The sequence below is a fragment of the Camelus ferus genome, chromosome 10 (assembly GCF_009834535.1).
Source record: "Camelus ferus isolate YT-003-E chromosome 10, BCGSAC_Cfer_1.0, whole genome shotgun sequence".
NCBI lineage: Eukaryota > Metazoa > Chordata > Mammalia > Artiodactyla > Camelidae > Camelus > Camelus ferus.
The window spans coordinates 21,853,481-21,871,478 of record NC_045705.1 but is presented as its reverse complement, the minus strand read 5'-3'; the positions used below and the strand labels follow the sequence as shown (position 1 = coordinate 21,871,478).

Sequence of the window (17,998 nt, the reverse complement as noted above, 5' to 3'; positions counted from 1 at the left end):
GCTTTTATTTTTTTTCCAAAGACTCTACAGAGTCTCAAACCACAACTCTAACAGATGTACAGACACCCTTTGGGGCCTTACTCACTGTAACAGACATTATTAACAATGCAACAAAATTCTTCTAATTGAACACTGATTTTGTTCAAAATTTTAAACCTATGCTTCAGGGAAGATGAGTTCCCCGCCCCACCGCAACTCCTAGCTCCAATGGATAGGTCACGGCTGATGTAAGTCAAGACCTACAGCCAGAGTTCTCCTCGCCAATGATTGGTTCAGTGTGGGCATTCCGGGGCATGTGAGACCCCATCTTTGCAATAAGAATTCAAGTCAATTAAAGACTTCTGGAATAGCCATCCTTCCAGTTTTTAGAAGAGATGTTTGTGAATAAGCACTCCTCTTTCTGGTACTGGATATTTTTTTTTTCATGGGATGCCTGAAACTGTGGGAGTCAATTTAGGCTCATGAAGGAGGCTAACCTATAGGAAGACACTGTGAGCAGCAGAGTGGAAACTTGGAAGAAAACTGGGTCTTTGATAAACACCACGGAGCCCCTGGAATCGCCCTGCTTCCACACTTCTTGTTGTGGGAGATAACGTTTTATGAGGGCTGATTGCTCTGTTACTTACAGAGATACTCGGCTGACATGCACTGATATGCGTATATCAAGAAACACGTGACAGATAACAATTTCATAGGGGACAGATCATGATTTGATGCATGGATGGGTTGTAGCTTATGGTCAAGCATAATAGCTGTAACTCCGCCCTTATCTCTTCTACCCAAGAAAGCACATCTGAGTAGAAGTGAAAGGATGTTATCGTCGTTGGGGTGATCACCTGGAATCTGTTCATGTTTACAAGACACAGTTGTTCATAACAGACCATTCGGATTGCTGGTGCCTATGCTCTACCAATTAATAAATAGTGTTATTATTACATGTGCTTTCCTCTGAAAGCATCTTAAGTGATTTTTTTTCTCACCACATCTATCACACTCCCCTGATAGAGTCCACTCTGGTCATCTCTCAGTAGTTACCACCAGCAAAGAAGATAAAAGGGTGAGGCCCTTGGAGCCAAACGGCTGGACATCTATCCCAGGGTTCTTGGGTGTTCCTTCTTCCTGGACCCAGTAGCTGCACCTGCGTGGCTGCTGGAAGTCATCCTATAAACCACCTCCTTCACACACTCCAGTCAAAGCCTGGGCCACGCTCTAGCCACCAAAGTGCTCAAAACAAGACAAAGACACTTCCAATAAAATGGACCAGACTTGATCCTAAACCAAGGCTTAATGTTCAAGATTCTTAAATAATGAATTTTTCTCCCATGGGAAAAAATGACACTTATTGTTTCCCAGAGTTTGGGCTCCTTTGTTCCCCCAACATGTGCTTCTAAAAGTCTGAGTCAGCTTGGAGGTTCCCATGGTTTTCTTCCCACCACTAGTCTATTGCAGGGCGTATGCGCTAAGCCAGCTGCTTTCAGAATGTTGACGTATAGAACTTTCTTTCCTGGCTGTCTCACTCAGATGGCCCACACATGAGGCAGCTGGAACAGGACCTGTGTTGGCTAGAGTTGCTATGAGGAGATTTGACCCCACCCTCCAGACTGTCCCCTGGTCCTGAGAGCCGGTGGGGTTGAGAAGTTCCAACAAGTCGGCCCCCACAAGGAACTGCGGGGATCTGAGAAACACCGGCAGTGCTACTCATCCTTGAGAAGCCTTGAGAGGCTTTCCCTGAGGCCCTGCCCAGCTGAGGTCTCCCTGTCACATGCTGTCACCAGCTCCTGTGCTTCCCTTTCCTTGTTTTACCACCACTGTCATCAAACAAAGGCGCCATCAGTTGTTTACTGTGTCTTCTCAGATAGACCGTAAGTTCCGTCAGAGCAGAGCATGTGCGTCTTTTGTTTAAGGTTGTAGCCCCAGCGCCTGGCAGAGTGCTCGGTACATGTTGGTATTTGATAAACACATGTTGGGTGAACAAAAGAATCACTTGAAAACCGCTGATTGCTCAGGCAGGCTGGGCAGAAGCTAGGCCAGGTTATGCTGGGCCTTCTGGTTTCCGGATGCTCATTGAATCAAAAAGGATCAAAATGAAGGCCAAATATGGATGTACAAGGTCCTGCCCAGAAAACCAGATCCAAGTACAGTGACAGCCTCAGTAGAGTGTAAACATCTACACTATTTCCCATTGTGCCACGGAAAAAGCAAAAACGAAAAACAAACGAACAAAAAAAAAAACCCAGAAACATTTTACCTTCCTCTCTCTGTCACTCAAGGTCTTCCTGCCCTGGTCATCCACTGTCTTGTGTAGTGCCCTTCCCTCTCCTCTATCATCTCAAAGGATGAAACAGAAAGTACACTGGACTGAGAGTCAGAAACCAGGGTTTTGACTCTAACTAGTTGTGTGAACTTGGGCAAGTCATGTGCAGTCTTTGAGACATCCTTCCCTTACTTGTCCAATAAAACAAGTGGGCTACATCATTTCCAGCACTTTGCCCCATCCTAACACGCCATCATCACTTCACTGTGTCACCAGCTCATGATAACTTCCACTTAGGGCCCTTTCTCCTTTTCTCCACTTTTCCCTCTTTGGAGCCATACTTTGGTGCCGTCATGGGGACCCAGGTCAGCCTGCACCTTCTAAGCCCTGGCAAAGCATCTGAAAACCCTCCCACACCTGCCTCCAGCACTTTTATTGAATTACCCCAGCAATGGCATTGGGACTCAACTTGGCAGGGCACCCCTGTCCCCTGTAGGCTGGCTGCATCCACCGGCCTCAGGAAGCAGCAGAACCAAGAATCTGAACACATACCAGGTCCCCTAGGTAAGCACTGCCCAGGACGGCAGCTCAGAGGAGATGGGTGAGCATTCCGAAGAATACAATTTCAACGATTGGGGTCAACCAGCAACAGGAGACAGAGATAAAGGGGAACGTTACCTCAGGTAATAATAGAACCTTGTAGTTCTGCCTCACGTGCTCCTGCCTACCAGCACAGAACACTTTCACACCAGCAGGCAGAGGTGGAGAGGTCTGGGGCAGACAGACGGATTATTATCCCCAGGTGGCTCACACAGTGTATTGAAACATTAGGCAGATAAAGCCAGCAGCCCCAGGTCACACAATTAGGCTTTGACACGGTGGGAATTAGAGCAGAATGTCCTAATCTCACCCAGGGGCTATTTCTAGTAGACTCTTGACGGAGCCTTTAGTTCATACCTTGGTTCTATCTTATCTTACCTGCCCAGGTAGCAAGCTTCTTTTTTTCCCTTGGGGATGAGTACGGGGAAACTTGGGCGGCCCAGAGCGGGCTGATCAGGGTGAGTTCAGAATCCAACCTTCTCGGCTTGGATGCTACCGGCAGGACCCAGCAGGACCAGTCTGTGGAATGCTGCCACTGTTTGCTTTTGGGAGGCACGGAGGAGCCCCGGTGGCAGCTGAGAACGCAGAGGCTCCAGGGCTGGGAAAAGTTGTAATTAACGTGCACACACAACCCTTTCATCTTCAAAGGCTTTACTCACATTAGCGAGTTATGCCTCCTATCACCCCCGTGGCTGAGGCATCACTCTGTCTTCTCTGCTTTCAGATGGAGAAGCTGATGCGAGAAGGGGCCCTTTGCCAGGAAGTCTGGCCCTGATTCAAACAGAGGAAATTCCTGGCCCCGGCATCTTACTTCGCTTGGGGTGATGAGAAAACAGATTGTGAATGAATCCTAAGAGAAGGCTGGAGTGAGCAAACTCCTCTGGGTAAGAGACTGCATTTATATTGTTCTGAAAGGAGGTGGAGTCTACGCTACGGCTAGCTGACTGGATTCAACTGGCTACCCGCCCCAAGTTACACACAACTATCAGAAAGGTAGACTGGAAAAGCCCACTGCTGCAATGTGATGACATCTATGTGACACAAGGGGGTCAAACCCTCCATATTGTGCCCATGGCAGACATCGCTAATGGACCACAGCACTCTCTGTGGCTGAGCCAAGGTTGGCTTCTCAGCACAGTCCTCTGGGATGCCTCTGGTGATCAGCGGGAAATGGTACATGAGCTGAAATTGGTTTGCCATTGCTGCCCTGCCATAGAGTCTGTTTGGGATTCTCTCAAATTGCTACTCAGGCAAAGCTACCAAAGTTTTATCTAAACCAATGTTAGAGCTGGCCTTTTTCTTTCTTCCTTCCTTCCTTCCTTCCTTCCTTCCTTCCTTCCTTCCTTCCTTCCTTCCTTCCTTCCTTCCTTCCTTTCTCTCTCTCTCTTTCTTTCTTTCTTTTTCTTTCTACATCTTTATTGTAGTATGGTTTCCGTACAGTAAACTACACATATTTCAGATGTACAATTTGACGAATTTTGATAGATGTGTACACCAATGAAACCACCCCCACAATCAAGATAGCTAACGTTTCCATCACACTAACATTTCCATCACTCCCCAAGAGGTGCAATTTTCGATTTCCCAATTTATCCCTTCCCACCCCTTTTACCCACTGGTAACCATAAGTTTGTTCATGTCCATGAGTCTGTTTCTGTTTTGTAGATAAGTTCACTTATGTCCTTTTTCTTTTAAGATTCCACATATAAGTGATAACATATGGCATTTTTCTTTCTCTTTCTGGCTTACTTCTCTTAGAATGATGATCTCCAGGTCCATCCATGTTTCTGCAAATGGCATTTTATTCTTTTTTTATGGCTGAGTATTATCCCATTATGTATATATATGGGATATATATATATATATATCACATTTTCTTTATCTGAAGCTGGCCTTTTCCTGAAGTCTGTCTAGTACTGTCTAAAGAGGGTGTCATGAGAACTTCTAAGTCTCTGGGGCAGAAGAATTGGAACGCATAGATGGTGCCACTGTTACCTGATCACCTGAATCACACCAACCTCACCGCTCACTGCTCTTCAACATGGCCTCTCTTATTCAGGTGGACTGAGCCCCCTCTCCACCCGAGTCAGGCCATACTTATTTCTCCCACTTTAAATTTTCAGCTCATCCTTTACATTTGCTTGGGCTGCTCCCCTCTCTCTGTCCATCTCCCTTCCCATGCTCAATTCATCCTCAAATCTCACTCCTTCCATGATGCCATCCTCTACAATTGCCACTCCTGGAGATGTCTGCTTTCTTGTATAATTCACCTGTTTGCTTTTCTTTCACCAAACTGTAAGCTCTGTGAGGACAGAAACTATGTCTTCTAATTCCCTCACTTCTTTCCACAGTGCCAATCACAGAATAGATTTTAGTGCATTGAATTGGTGAGTCTATCCCCATTTTACAACTGGGGAAACAGAAGCAAACAAAAAAGGCAGAATCTTGCCCACAGTCATCCTGTGACTAAGAGGGAGAAATGTGGTCCCTGCTGGCCACACGTGGTTCTCACTTCTCCTAGAACTCTGTGTCTGGGGGACTGGCTGGAGATACAGATGACTGAAGCGTACCCAGTGATCACTAAGGCCACTGACTATGGTGTCATCTTTCAACTTCTGGTCGGCGGCTTCTAAGACTGATATGAAACGAGTCCACCCAGGGTGGACTGTGATCTGATGAGGATTTTCAGGGACTGACAGAAGGTCAGAACCCCAGCAGGGCATACGGTCTCTGACTCTCCGCTTTGGCAAACACCTAAGTAACGTAGTCTTCATAACCTCCTTTTTCTTTCTTTCTTCCCTCCCTCCCTGCTCCCCACCAACCCGCAGTGAGCAAGAAGAGCTTCTCTAGTTTCATGAAAAAGAAATAAGTATCTTAGTAGGAATCTGGAAGGTTCTCCATAGAAGTAGCAACTCACCATCCCAAAGGCCTGCCTTGCCCAGTGCTTTGGCGTGTGTGTGTGTGTATATACACACACACCAATATATACATTTGTTTTTTGCTTGTGTTGGTTGACTATTTTTTTTTTTCTCTTCAGATTCCCATGGCCACCCTAGTTATCTCGCCCTCTAAGCACTGCTTTGTCTGAACATTGTGGCCCATTTTGCACCAACGCATCCCAGGGTCCCCTTGAGGGAAGCCAAGAAATCCAAGGTGTTCATGGAGCTTTCAGAGTGAAGGATATAATCTTTTCTCTTCTTCAGGAGTTGGCATTTCTGGCATCTTGAAGTAATGTTGGTTCAGAGTAAAGCATCTTGTGTTCAGATCCTGTAGCTAATCCCAGGACTGGCTTCTTGTGGTTGTCGCTGTGTGACTGAGACCTGGTGCTAACCTCTCTGCTGCAAGCTTCTCCATCTGCTCTCCTGTCAGTGGTCAGGAGGATTCGGTGGAGTCCTCTGAGCAAAGCACCTTGGCCCAAGAGTCATTCTTGCCCATTGGAGTTTAGAGTGTATCTGGGTCCATTCGCTGGTTGCTTCTGGTGTGGATTAATAATTCACTTGTGATATTTGATACAAACCAGGCATCACTTTTGTGTGTTGTGGTGGGGGGAGGGCGGCACTGCCTTATAGTCATGTTACTCTTTCCATTCAGTTTTATGAGGCTTAGGCATTCACAGGCCCACAGAATGATGGATTTATAGAACAGGAGGTCTGAAAAGGAGCTTACAAGAATCCTGTTGTCTCATTTTACATGTGGGAAACTGGAGGCAAATCGGGGTGAAATGATTGGTTCGGCATCACATAGTCAAATCAGAAACAGAGAGTAACTAAAATGTCATAGTCATTTTTGCTCTTGAGGCACCTTCTATGTACTAGACCCTGAGCTTCAGATACTACGTGCTGAACGTTGTTCTAGACACTCAGCGTGTGCAACCACAGGGTCTCACGCTGCTCTTCAGTGGCAGGAAGGAGAATCAACCTGGGGTCTGTCTTGTTTCAAAGCCCTGACTCCTTCTACATGGTCCTCCTCCAAAGCCAGCCTCCTCGTTTCCATCACATCACAGGAAACAGCTGGTTTGGTACGGAAGGTCTTTAAACCATGGAAAGAAACAACTTCTCCCTTTTTATTTTATCAGTGACCAAAAAGCCAACCTCTTTTCTCTGAGTGTTGTTAAGAACATGACTTTGCAACTTGGGGTTCTTTGTACACAAGACCAGATTGGGAGGGGAGCACTGGGGCAGAGAGGCAGACAGACCTCTAGGAAATCAAGTTCTGTTCTGGTCCACTGGACACAAACCCAATGAGCTCTAAATCTCCCCTGCCTTGCCTGACATGTCAAATGTGAAGAAAGATACACTCAAATGAGAGAGAAGGCAGACAAAGGTGATTTCAAGGAGATTTGAGGATCAGTACATGAGACCCTAGGAAGAAAAAGAAGAAGAAGAAGAAGCTTTCTAGAGACCAGAAAGAAGAGAAAGGGCGCAAACGTATTAGCCAGAAACTATTAAAAAAAAAATCACAGAAGGTAAACGATAGAGATGGCTTTGCTAGCCAAATCTAGAAATTTTACTCATTCAGTCGTCCAGTATTTACTGAACACGTACTATAACTGAGGAACTGACAGCTGGGGACTACAACGATACAAAATTGTATTAATGTCCATAAATGTACAACAATGCATGAGATTATTCTGTAAGGCACTTATATGCTCATCTGTAAAATAGAACAGATTATCATAATATAGCTCAAAGGCATCCCTTGAACATCTTTTTTAGTAAAGATATGCTTGTGAAGGTTTTAGGAATTATCAGGGCGAAACAACTAGAAGACAGCAGGGAAAAGTAAAAGTCACTCTGGGAAGTCTAGAGGGACGTACTTGACCCCTAAGGCTGACACTGATAACCAGTCCCACCACAGAGGACCCCCTACGAAGGACTTCTGGGCAGGAGACTTCTATGACAATGTTACTTCTCTCTCCAAACTCTGGCTTGCATCTGTGTGCCCAGCACTCTGGTGGGTACCTGAACCCTTGTCCTCCCCTTTCAGGGAAATGTGGCCCTGAAACTTACTGGTGGCTGCGGGGCTGATTCGGTGACATCCACTGGTCACCTGCAGACTGTAAGGTAGTGCTCAGCTCTGCTGGAACCTGCTTCGTGGACTGGACACCTTCAACAATGTCAACATCTGACTGGTAAACAGTAGATAATCGTTTAATGCTTTTGGAGTGTACGAAGACTGGGGCCAGGGCCTGGGCCTAGAAATGACCTTCTAGGCCAAAGGCAGGAGACCAGGTATGAGCTGCATGGACTTGTTCATTTTTCCCTGGTGTCTCAGTTTGCAAAACGGTGAACACTTGTGAAGAGGCCTTACCATCTTCTCTAATACCTTGGTGGGTTCTCTTTGAGAGAGGAAGTAGAAAAAGACACTGCCTAGATCCATGATGGTTATGTGGTTTCTTCTAGAAGGCATTGCAGACCTGCTCAAGTGCAAAGAGATGTACTGAAAATGAAACAGATGGGGATCTGGGTTGAATCTCTGCCCTGGGGCCAAAGGCTCAGGTCCCTTCTTGAAAACAGAGTCAGATGTCTCCAGGGGGCTTTGCCTCCTTGCTTCCAGGGTGGCTTGTTCCTCAGGCAGAGCCCTCTGGAGAAAATGCTCTCTACCTCCTTCCCCTCCCCCCACGCAAAGGTCACCTGCTGGGGCCAAGCAGAAGCCAGGCCTCTGGTTTGCGCTGGGGCTCGGAAGAAGGGATGCAGCTCACCTCTAGCTTTTGCTCATTCCTGGTACCCAGGGTGAGGGTAGTCTGATTTGACAGCCTTTGCTCTCAGAGCCCCCTCCTTCCCTCACCAGTTCTAGCCAGTAGAGAGAGGCCCTGACACTAAAGACCCTTAAGCTGAGGGCAAACATTTTTGCTGCTATTTGATGGGCTCATTTCCCAACTGTATCCTGTTACGATCCAAAGTCCCAGATGATGGAGCAGTACCAGTCAGCAATCTTCATCTTCCATCCAGTTGAACAAACAACTCAATTCACCATCCTTTTCAATCCTAACCCGTCTCTAAGTCCCCACCCCCTACCCCATCAGCCCGTATAGAAGAAAGCAGAACTTCTGTCCAGGAGTTGGAATGAATGAGTCACTCAGAAGACGAACGGGAAGAAGTTTCCATTACAACTTCTTTCTCCTTCATATGTGCAATTCCAGCCTCCTCCTGCGACATCATGGTAGAAAGGGAGAGCAAAACCAGCTCTGTGGATGTTACGATCCTGCCCACGTCAGATTCCTGAACGGAGTTTGTGAAGACAACCGGCGTACTATCAGGTACCGTCATACGGGTTTCTGGGATGCCCTGACATCCTGATACACTAAGGGTGGCACAGCAACGCAGTGACCAAGGGCATGAGCCCCGTAGCTGGACCACCTGGGGTGGAACCCCGGCTTCATCGCTCACCCGCCCTGTGGCCCTGGGCAAGTTACTTAAATTCTTTACGCCTCAGTTTCTTCATATGTAAAAGAGGGATAATCAAAGCATTCATTCACGAGGTTAGTGCGTGGATTAAACAAGTTTGTATTTGGGAAACAACTGAGGTGGTGCCAACATGTGGTCAGCACTCTGTTTGCTGTTATTACTAGCAAAGGTCATGGTATCTCAAATACATACAACTAGGGGCAAAGAAACAAACACAAAAGGAACAAGAGCTGTAACTCTCAGGGTGTGGGGAAGAAAGATGAACGTCAGGCACAGCCCGAGGGGGCTGGCCACGACACCACAGCAAATGCTCAGAATTACTGGTCTACGGGAGTCATCTCTCTCTCCCCGGAGTTTTGCAATTAACGTTTACTCCCAAAAGCTGAAGACTTGAGAAAGTTTGGGGGGTGGGGGGTGCCTGAGTTTTGCAAATCACCTCCTTGGTGACTCAGCCCCTCCCCACCTACCTGGGACCTGCGTGCCCACACCTGCACTTAGGAGGGACACCTGCCTCAGGAGGACGCACCCAGGCAGCCAGTGCACCACAAACTCAGGGAGATCCGGCTTCATGAGGTTCTGTTGCGCCATGACACCAACCCCTCCTCTTGTATTTGCCTCCCTGTCCCCAAGCTCCAGGGGACAGCTGACCTACGGGTGGGCAGGACCGCCCCCGTTGTGGACAACTTCACACTTGCCAAGCTCAGTGGGGAGGAGGCATGGTTTGCCAATATGGCTCCCCCTCCGACGTCAGGCTTCCCTGGAGACCTTTAGTAGCTGCAGGAGACCTACAGAAAGAGCAAGAGCCTTCTGAAGTACTCCTGCTTCTCTCCCGACTGCCAACACCTTCTAGAAGCAGGAGGCGGGAGTTGGAAGGCTGTGGGCCTCTCACCCAGGGAGTCCAGCCTTAGCTCAGCAACTCCAAAATAACCAGACCTCCAAGCGGGCCGCTGCTCCAGAGCGTTTTCTTTTGAGGCTTAAACTGGGGGGTTGGTATCATCATCCTGCCTGGCTCCCACTCCCTTCTTAGCTCAAGAATCTAGTAACCCTGTCCTCAGACAGACGTCCCCAGCCACAGCAAGCAGCCACCAAAGCCACAAATAGACAGGCGATGTCCCTCCCTCGGCAGACCAAACACGAGCCCTGTGGTGGGCAGCTGGCCAGCCAAGCACCCTTCTCAGCCCAGTCCTGAACGAGGCAGCCATTACCACCGTTATCACATACAGATAAACGTTTGGCATCTTGGGTAGACTTTCCAGCATGCTTTCATATATACGGCTGTAGTAATTTCTATATTCTAGATATTAATTTCAGTTCCACAGTTACTGGTAAAAACTATGGGCCATGACTGGGAGCTGGGACCACAAAAACGAATGCGATATGATGCCTGATGTTAGGGGGCTCCCACAGCACTGCCGAAGAGAGATAAGAGAAGACAGATCCGGTTTGGGGTTTTCCTCCATTGAGAAGTGTGAAAGTCATTAGCACCTCTTGGCCCTAAAAGATAAATATGGCTCTTTATCTTGATTTTCCTGTGCAGCTTTTAGCCTAATTAACTGGGGATCTATGGGAACCAGATACCACATTGTCAGAGACAGAGTTGGCCACCATCCCATTACACCAGGCGGTGACTTTAACCCCCTCCCCCTCATTTGGCAATGTCTGGAGGCAATTTTGGTTGTCACATCTTCGGAGGAGGGCGCACTACCAGAATCTATTGTGTGGAAGCCAGAGGTGTACAGTCAGCTGTTATCCAGGAAACCCTACGCTAGACCGTGAGCTAGTCGGAAGCAAGGACTGTGCCCTGGCAGTGAGTTCTCGGGACCCAACCGCTGTGTGCATCCAATAGGCAATGCATAATCACTTGTTGACTATATCATTCAGTTAATGAACTTACTTGAGAGGGGATAAATTAATAGCAGGGTAACAGAAATATACACGCCTTTAACTCATCCCCTCTTCAGATACCCAAATTGTCTCTTGTCCACATTGCCGCCTCTTCCCCATCACTGATTCCCCAGCCCTCCTGGCTGTGCCTCAGCTTGACAATGCTGTTAGCCTTACGGTCTCAGTTGGACAGGCTGTCACTCGATTGCACTGTGTTACACGTGTAAAACTATAGGTTCTAGGAAATAAGTCCCACATCTCACACATTTAATTCCCCTGTAGTACCCAACACAATGTGGGACCCACAGAAGACACCTTATAAATGCTTCACGAGTGACCAGCAATACCCAAATTATGTGTATACACACGTGTTCAGAGGCATATATACCTACAAGCACACCCACAACGTGTCTATATCCACATCAAGCAACCGAGAATCCAATATGCTGCTTTTCTTGATTCTTCACATATTGGGGTGATCAAGAAATGGATGGAGAACAGAGGAATACAAATGTTTCTCTCCAAACGTACATGTCTTCTGGACCAAATATCAATTTAATCAGACACTAGACTGATTAAGGAGTTGTATGGATATGAATTCACTCAAGCAAAAAGCCTTGCAAGTCTCTGACTTTGAATCACACGAAGCCGTGAATTTGTTTGTAGAAAAATGCATAGATATTTGGTCAAAATATACACTAGGCTTCAACTGGTAGAGTACTGGCACATTTGAAATCCTGACTCTCCTGGAAAATCTGGAGCGCACAGTCCCAGTGTCTGTGCCAAGCCAGATTCCACAACCACAAACTTTAGAAAACACCCCTTCCTTACTCCGGCGAATCAGGCTGGCTTCCCAAACCCCTGTTGGCCAGCTTTGAGGGAGTACCTTTTTTAAGGAAAACGGTCAATTTGCTAAGTGAGTGACAAGTGGGGTTCCAATGTAAGGTCGGAGGTCCCATTCTAAAGAACACTTGTGTATTTCCCATGCAAGCAGGGACACAAAGGACATTGAGCCATCGGCTTCTTGCTGTGCAAACCCCTCAGAATTTCTCTGAGACAGAAAAGGTCCCCTTTGAGGACAGCTCTGTCCAACAGCATCTGCCACCTACTGCAGCTCTTTCTTTCACAAGAGCCACTTCCCTTTCAGGCTCTGGGTGGAGTCGGTTAAAAAGGAGGCGCTGGTGAAACACAAGGACAGCCCAGCCCAGCCCCGATCAGGATGGATGGCCGAAGAGGTCGGCTCCCCTCCCATCACCCCCTGTCCATCACGGAACCCTGCCTGGAACTGCCTGACACCGAAGGCGGATCTTAAATCTCATTTGGGTGGCCACATGTCTCCGAGAGCCCCACAATGGCTTTCCATTCAAGAGCCTTGATTTTTCTAGAGAACCGTATCAGTCCATCCCAGGGTCCTTAATACTCTCCCTCACTGGCGCACATACAACCTGCTAAGCGCTGAGGGTTTCCACCGAACATGTGACAAAGGAGCTTCCTGGGTCATCGCACTCAAAATGCTCACAGGGTCAGAGCCTCCACAGGGCCTCTTTCTTAATTTCCAGGCAGAAGGCACTGCCCTGACTTGTCTCTTACACAAGGAACAGCCTCTCCCTTTTCACCAAGCCTGCAAATGAGAGCATGTCTAGAAGGGCAGCTGGACTCTGATAAGGGAATTGGTTTAATTTTAGTTACAAATAACTAGGTTGGCATCTCTGGACAGCTGTGGCCAGGCCTGGGGAGAGACAGGCCAAGGCAGAGCAGGGCAGCCAAAAGTCCTCAGTCTGCCAGGGGGAGAGGAAAGCCACTCACACCAGGCTTCGTGTTCGCCAGCCTCATACAATTTCCAATGTCCTCCAGAGGCTAAGTAACAAACCAGAGGAACACAGGCCCTGGAGTCTAACCCGAGGGATGTCAGACAGTGGGGGACCCCAACGCCACCACTCACTAGCTGTGCATCCTTGGGCAAGTCATGCCATCTCCCTGAGCCTCAATTTCTTTATCTAGAAAAAGGAACTAAGAGAGAGCTAAATGTACATAGGGCTATCGTGAGGCTTATATAGGATAACCTACTTAAGCTCCTGGCTGAATGCCTAGCATAGAGTCAGTACTCAGTAAATTGAATTCCTTGGGGACTCAGGAAGCTACAGGAGCAGAGTGCCTCCGAGGGGTCCAGCAACACTCCAGGAGACCCTGGACGGTACAGAGACTCTTCCCTGAGCAGCAACTTTGCTTGATAATAAGAAATCTATATAATTATTCTTATATTAAACTCAAACTGGGTACACTGTGAAGTAAAATACAAAATTGTAATGAGTGTTGAGGATAGCATTTAAGGCATGAAACAAACATTGCTCCATCGGTAGACCACACCTTCCCCGCCCACTGAAGTGGGTAGAGGTGCGGCTCATGACAGCCCATGATGATAGAGGTATTCTGGAGACCCGAAGTTTGGAAAATGTCCTTGGCTTACACTCTGCCTAAGAGAGGAAAGTGACTTCTCCTCTCTTCTCTCTTTTTCAGGATCTGTTTCCTCCGTGGGAAAAAGAAGGGGTTTTTCAGAATGATCTGTAGAGTCCCTGTCTCTGAGTCTACAACAATAAGTCAAGAAATATTTCTTGAATGAATGAAAGGGGATTTGTCGTCAACTAAGAATTTCATGCTGCTTAGCACCCTCTCCTGCATGGGGCTATTGCGGGGTGGCGGTGAGGGAGAAATGGAAACTTTCCCTACTAGCTGCTAGCCTCAAACATACCTCCTTGGCACCATGCCTTTGCAGGAAGTAAGATGTCCATTGTGTATGTGGAGGACAACTGAATTAACTAATGCTAACCTCAGCAATGATGGTGTTTTGCTTCCTTGCTTCTTCACCTGGGAAAACACGACTAAAGCCGGAACTCCCAGAAAGAGGGGTCTCTAATGCTCAGAGGCCACCCCCAAGCCCCAAGAGCTCTCAGACACATCCATCTTTCTAAACGCCAGGAGTGCAATTCCCTAGCAATGACCTCTCACCCAAAGAGGAAAGGAGAAGGAGGTGCCCACTGCCCAGGGCCACCTTCTTCCTTCCACATGTGACACCTAGTTCAAGGTATCTGTTCTCCAAGTTACAGATTCTGGGTCCAATGCTGCTTCACTACATTTGGCCATTTCTCTACTTCTTCCTTTCTAATATGAAGACTGGACTTTTCTTCCTCCCTAAAGTCTTGCCTTTTTCCAAAGTTTCTTCACTGTCCTCTGGAGCCTACTGCCTCCACTGGAGGGGTGCCACAGAGCCTCCCCGCCTTCTCTTTCTCCTTGCCCTCTCTGCCTGCCCAGCCCCAGCCCCAGCCCGAGCCCGCTGTTAAGTCACGTCTCCTGTCCAAGTCTCAGTTCCTCTCAAACAACTTTATGAGCACATGGAAGCCTGGGCCCAGGCGGTTATTGCTACTAGCACTTTTTTGTGCTTCCTCCGAATTACCGCTACCCAAGGGACCATGAAAATGCAGGCAGGAGTGAGCTGGCTGGTCTCAGGGAGAACTTCAAGGGTCAGGACATTGCCAAATATTTGGGGACGGGGCCCTTTAGAAAAATCAGTGATACAGGGTGGAAGGAGTCAGGAGTCAGAATCCTCACAAAGCAGAAGACATTATAGGAAATTAACAGACAAAGAAACTTGTCTGGAGGCCACAGGAGACACCAGCATGGCTCCCTTTCCCTGAGGGCAGGCTCAGGGCTCTCCCCAAAGTCTTTCCCTTTTCTCTCTCATCTCAAGCATGTCTGCCTTTTAAGGGCTCCTTGGAGCTCCCATTCCCTTTGGAAGCTTCCTCTAAGGCCCCTGTCCACCCCACTCCTCCTTCCATAAAATCCTGTCCAAGTTTGTCCCTGCCATACGGACAGCCTAACATATCCTGACTAAGCACAGGCCAAGGGGTCTGGTTCACAGGAGCACCAGTCCTTCCGGCTGTGTGAATACTAGCAGGTGACTTAACGTCTTTGAGCTGCAGTTTCCCTCCTGTACAACAGGGCTAATGACACGACACTTCTCTCCGGGCCATGGAGAGGGTAAAATGAGATGTAAAGAATTTAGCGGGATGCCTGGCACAGTGACGAAAGTTACAATAAATGCTGGCTAATGCTGCCACCCCTAGTATTATTTATTATTATGATTAATTTTGTTTGTTTGTTTGTTTGTTTGTTTCAGGAATCTAAATCCTAGATCCCCACTTATCCTCAGTCTAAAATACCCAGGTCAGACGGTGTCTTTTACTTTCTTGGTACACCCCAGAACTGGTTTTAATAAATACTTGCTGAGTGGAATTAACCATAGGTTGAGCTGTCTTAACAACCCAGCTGGCACTTCTTAAAAGAAAAATTAATTCTGCGAGTGATAAGCAAATCAGCCATGTAATTATCTGTATATATATATATATATATATATATATAGACAAAGAAAAGGAATGCTTGAAGTTCAGCCTGGCCAGAATACCTCACACGCAGCCACCCCCAGGCCCTCCACAGCCATCAAAAGTCACAGACCCTGTTGGGATGGGATCTTGGCAGCCCCAACTCCAGGATCCCTGATGCAGCCCTGGTGCCCAAGTTCCTCCTGCTCCCAGGCTGCCGGGCAGGGAATCCGAGCAGCATTTCTGTCTGGATTTCCCCTAACTGATTGGCAGAAGCAGGAGGTTGCAAGCTTGGAGCTGCTGGCCCAGTCATTGCCTCTCCTACTCACACTCCCTGCTCCAGCCTGGCACCTCGTGGCGACCCAGAACCTCACCACAGGGCTGAATCAAGTTCCCACAAGTGCTAAGATCCTTAGTAGCTGGGGCCAACTGTAAGAGCTTCGGAGGCCAGGCGCAGTGAGGGAGCCGCAGGAACCCAGGATTCCTCTCGGGAAAGCTCGCTGCCACCAGCTCTCACACATGGCAACTATGCCCACCTCTCTGGCCACCTCGCTAACAGCCCAGCCCCTGCCCCTGCCCCAGTCCCTGCCTCTGTCCCAGCCCTGGTCCCTGCCCTTCTCTGCCCGTACTCAGCCCCGCCTGACTTCGAGCGCCCTTGGGCACAGGAGCCTGTTCCATCCAGACACGGGCTGCGCGCACTCAGGAATACAGTTACTTTCCGCCTTGGTGCTCCCGCTCCATCGACCTCACCCAAAACTGCGCGCCGGCAGCCTGCCCAGTAAACTTGTCCTCGTTCTTTCTCTTTTCAACAAAACGGTGCTTCCCACCTGACAGGCTCTCCAACAGCTTAGCGCAAATCCTCGCCCTGCTCTCCTTAACCAAATCCGCGCGGCTCGCCGCCCACTCGACTCCGGCCCCCAAGGGCCAACTCAGCCCGCGCGGCTGCTGGCTGGGTCCCGGCCGCGCCCGCCACTCCCTCCCGCGGCCCCGGCGGCGGGCACTCACCAATCTGCACCTCCAAGCTCAGCTGCACGAGGCAGAGTCCCCAGGCTGCGCGCCACCAAAACGTGTCCATGGCGTCGGAGAGACCGAGAGAGCAAGCGAGTGGAGCTGGGGCGCTGGGCGGGGGCCGGAGCGCTGGGCGGAGGAGGGCGCCCGAACCTGTCGGAGGCTGGGGTCCGGCTGGCAATGAGGGCGCCTCGGAAGTTGGGTGCAGTTTTTATTCGAGGGCCGAGAGTGACCTAAGAGGGAGGGAGCGAGCAGAGGACACACCCAAGCGAGGGGGCTGTGACTAAGCAGCCGGCAGACGTTTAAAGACGTACCGGCTCTCCCTGGCGCTGGCCCCTCCGCCCCCGCCCCGTTCTCCGCCGAGCCGGTAAAGCGGGGCTGCCGGGGCGGCCGCCCGGAGGGCAGCGGGGTCCCCGTGCACCCGGGGCGCGCCGACCTTCCTTTTCCGGCCGGCGGGGAGCGCGGCCTCCGGAGGCAGAAGGGAAAGACTGAGTCCTGAAACCTTTCCTCGTGGGGATGAGCCTCTGGCCTCTCCTCTCCGCTAAGTTTCTCTTTGAATCTAGCTGGGGAACTCGTCTCTCTGGGTTTCACAGGCAGCTGGATCTTCTGGGAGAGGAGCCGGGACAGTGGCCAGGTCCTTCACTGGACAGTGGTGCTTTCCTGCCCACGGTGGGCAGCTTGTGATTCTTCCCAGAGGAAAGAGGAAGAGCTCATTCTTTCGCCGTGAAAGGGAAGGGAAATCCATGTGCCTTAGGTGGATTTTTGATTCTTATCAGGACTGCTCAGCGAAAGCTAATAATAACCAGCCGTGGGGCTGTTATTGGGCTCCACTAACCCATGTGTCATCTTCCAGTCACCTTCCACCTGGACCCATCCACCCATTCATCCATCCACTCACTCACACTCTCAGTCATCCTCCCAAACATCCTTCCATCCACCCATTCAACTATCTACCCATCTTACCCTATGTCCCTCCAGGGCTCACACATCTATCCATCCACTGTCCATCCATTATGCACCCACATCCAACCATCCTCCTGTCCATCCATTTATCCAACCACATATCTTTTCATCTGTACAATCAACCACATATTCTTCCATCCACCCTCCCATACAATTTATCATCCACCTTTCTTAATCTTTTCACATCTCTTTATAAATCCACATCCATCTATATACTATCCTCTTCTCCCCCTATCTGTTCATCCATGTATCCATCCATCATCCATATATCCATTCATCATTTTATCCATCCTGTCATCCACCCATACAACTATCCCTTCTTTCTTGCTCTCATTTATACTCCTATCTATGCAAACATTAATCCACTTTCCCCATCTATCTTACCCAGCAAATCTCAAAAACGGGAGGAGATTGTCATATTCTGCATTTTAAGTTTGAAAAACCATACTTTGCATCGTAATTTCATATCTACCTATAATATATCATGATTTAATATTGAAAAGCAA

The 17,998-nt window shown here is 48.8% G+C and overlaps 1 protein-coding gene across 10 annotated transcripts in view; it reads right to left on the bottom strand.

The window, feature by feature from the left end:
• CD44 (CD44 molecule (Indian blood group)) overlaps positions 1-16,860 on the bottom strand; it is an 84,999-nt gene extending 68,139 nt beyond the window's left edge. The window contains exon 1 of one of the 10 annotated variants that reach the window (XM_032488449.1): positions 16,527-16,860. In XM_032488449.1, the coding sequence (XP_032344340.1) occupies positions 16,527-16,596 (70 nt within the window). In that variant the 5' untranslated portion in view covers positions 16,597-16,860. The remainder of the gene's footprint in view (positions 1-16,526) is intronic. The other 9 variants (XM_032488447.1, XM_032488450.1, XM_032488448.1 and 6 more) reach the window with 9 other exon arrangements.
• Between the last annotated feature and the right edge of the window lie 1,138 nt (positions 16,861-17,998).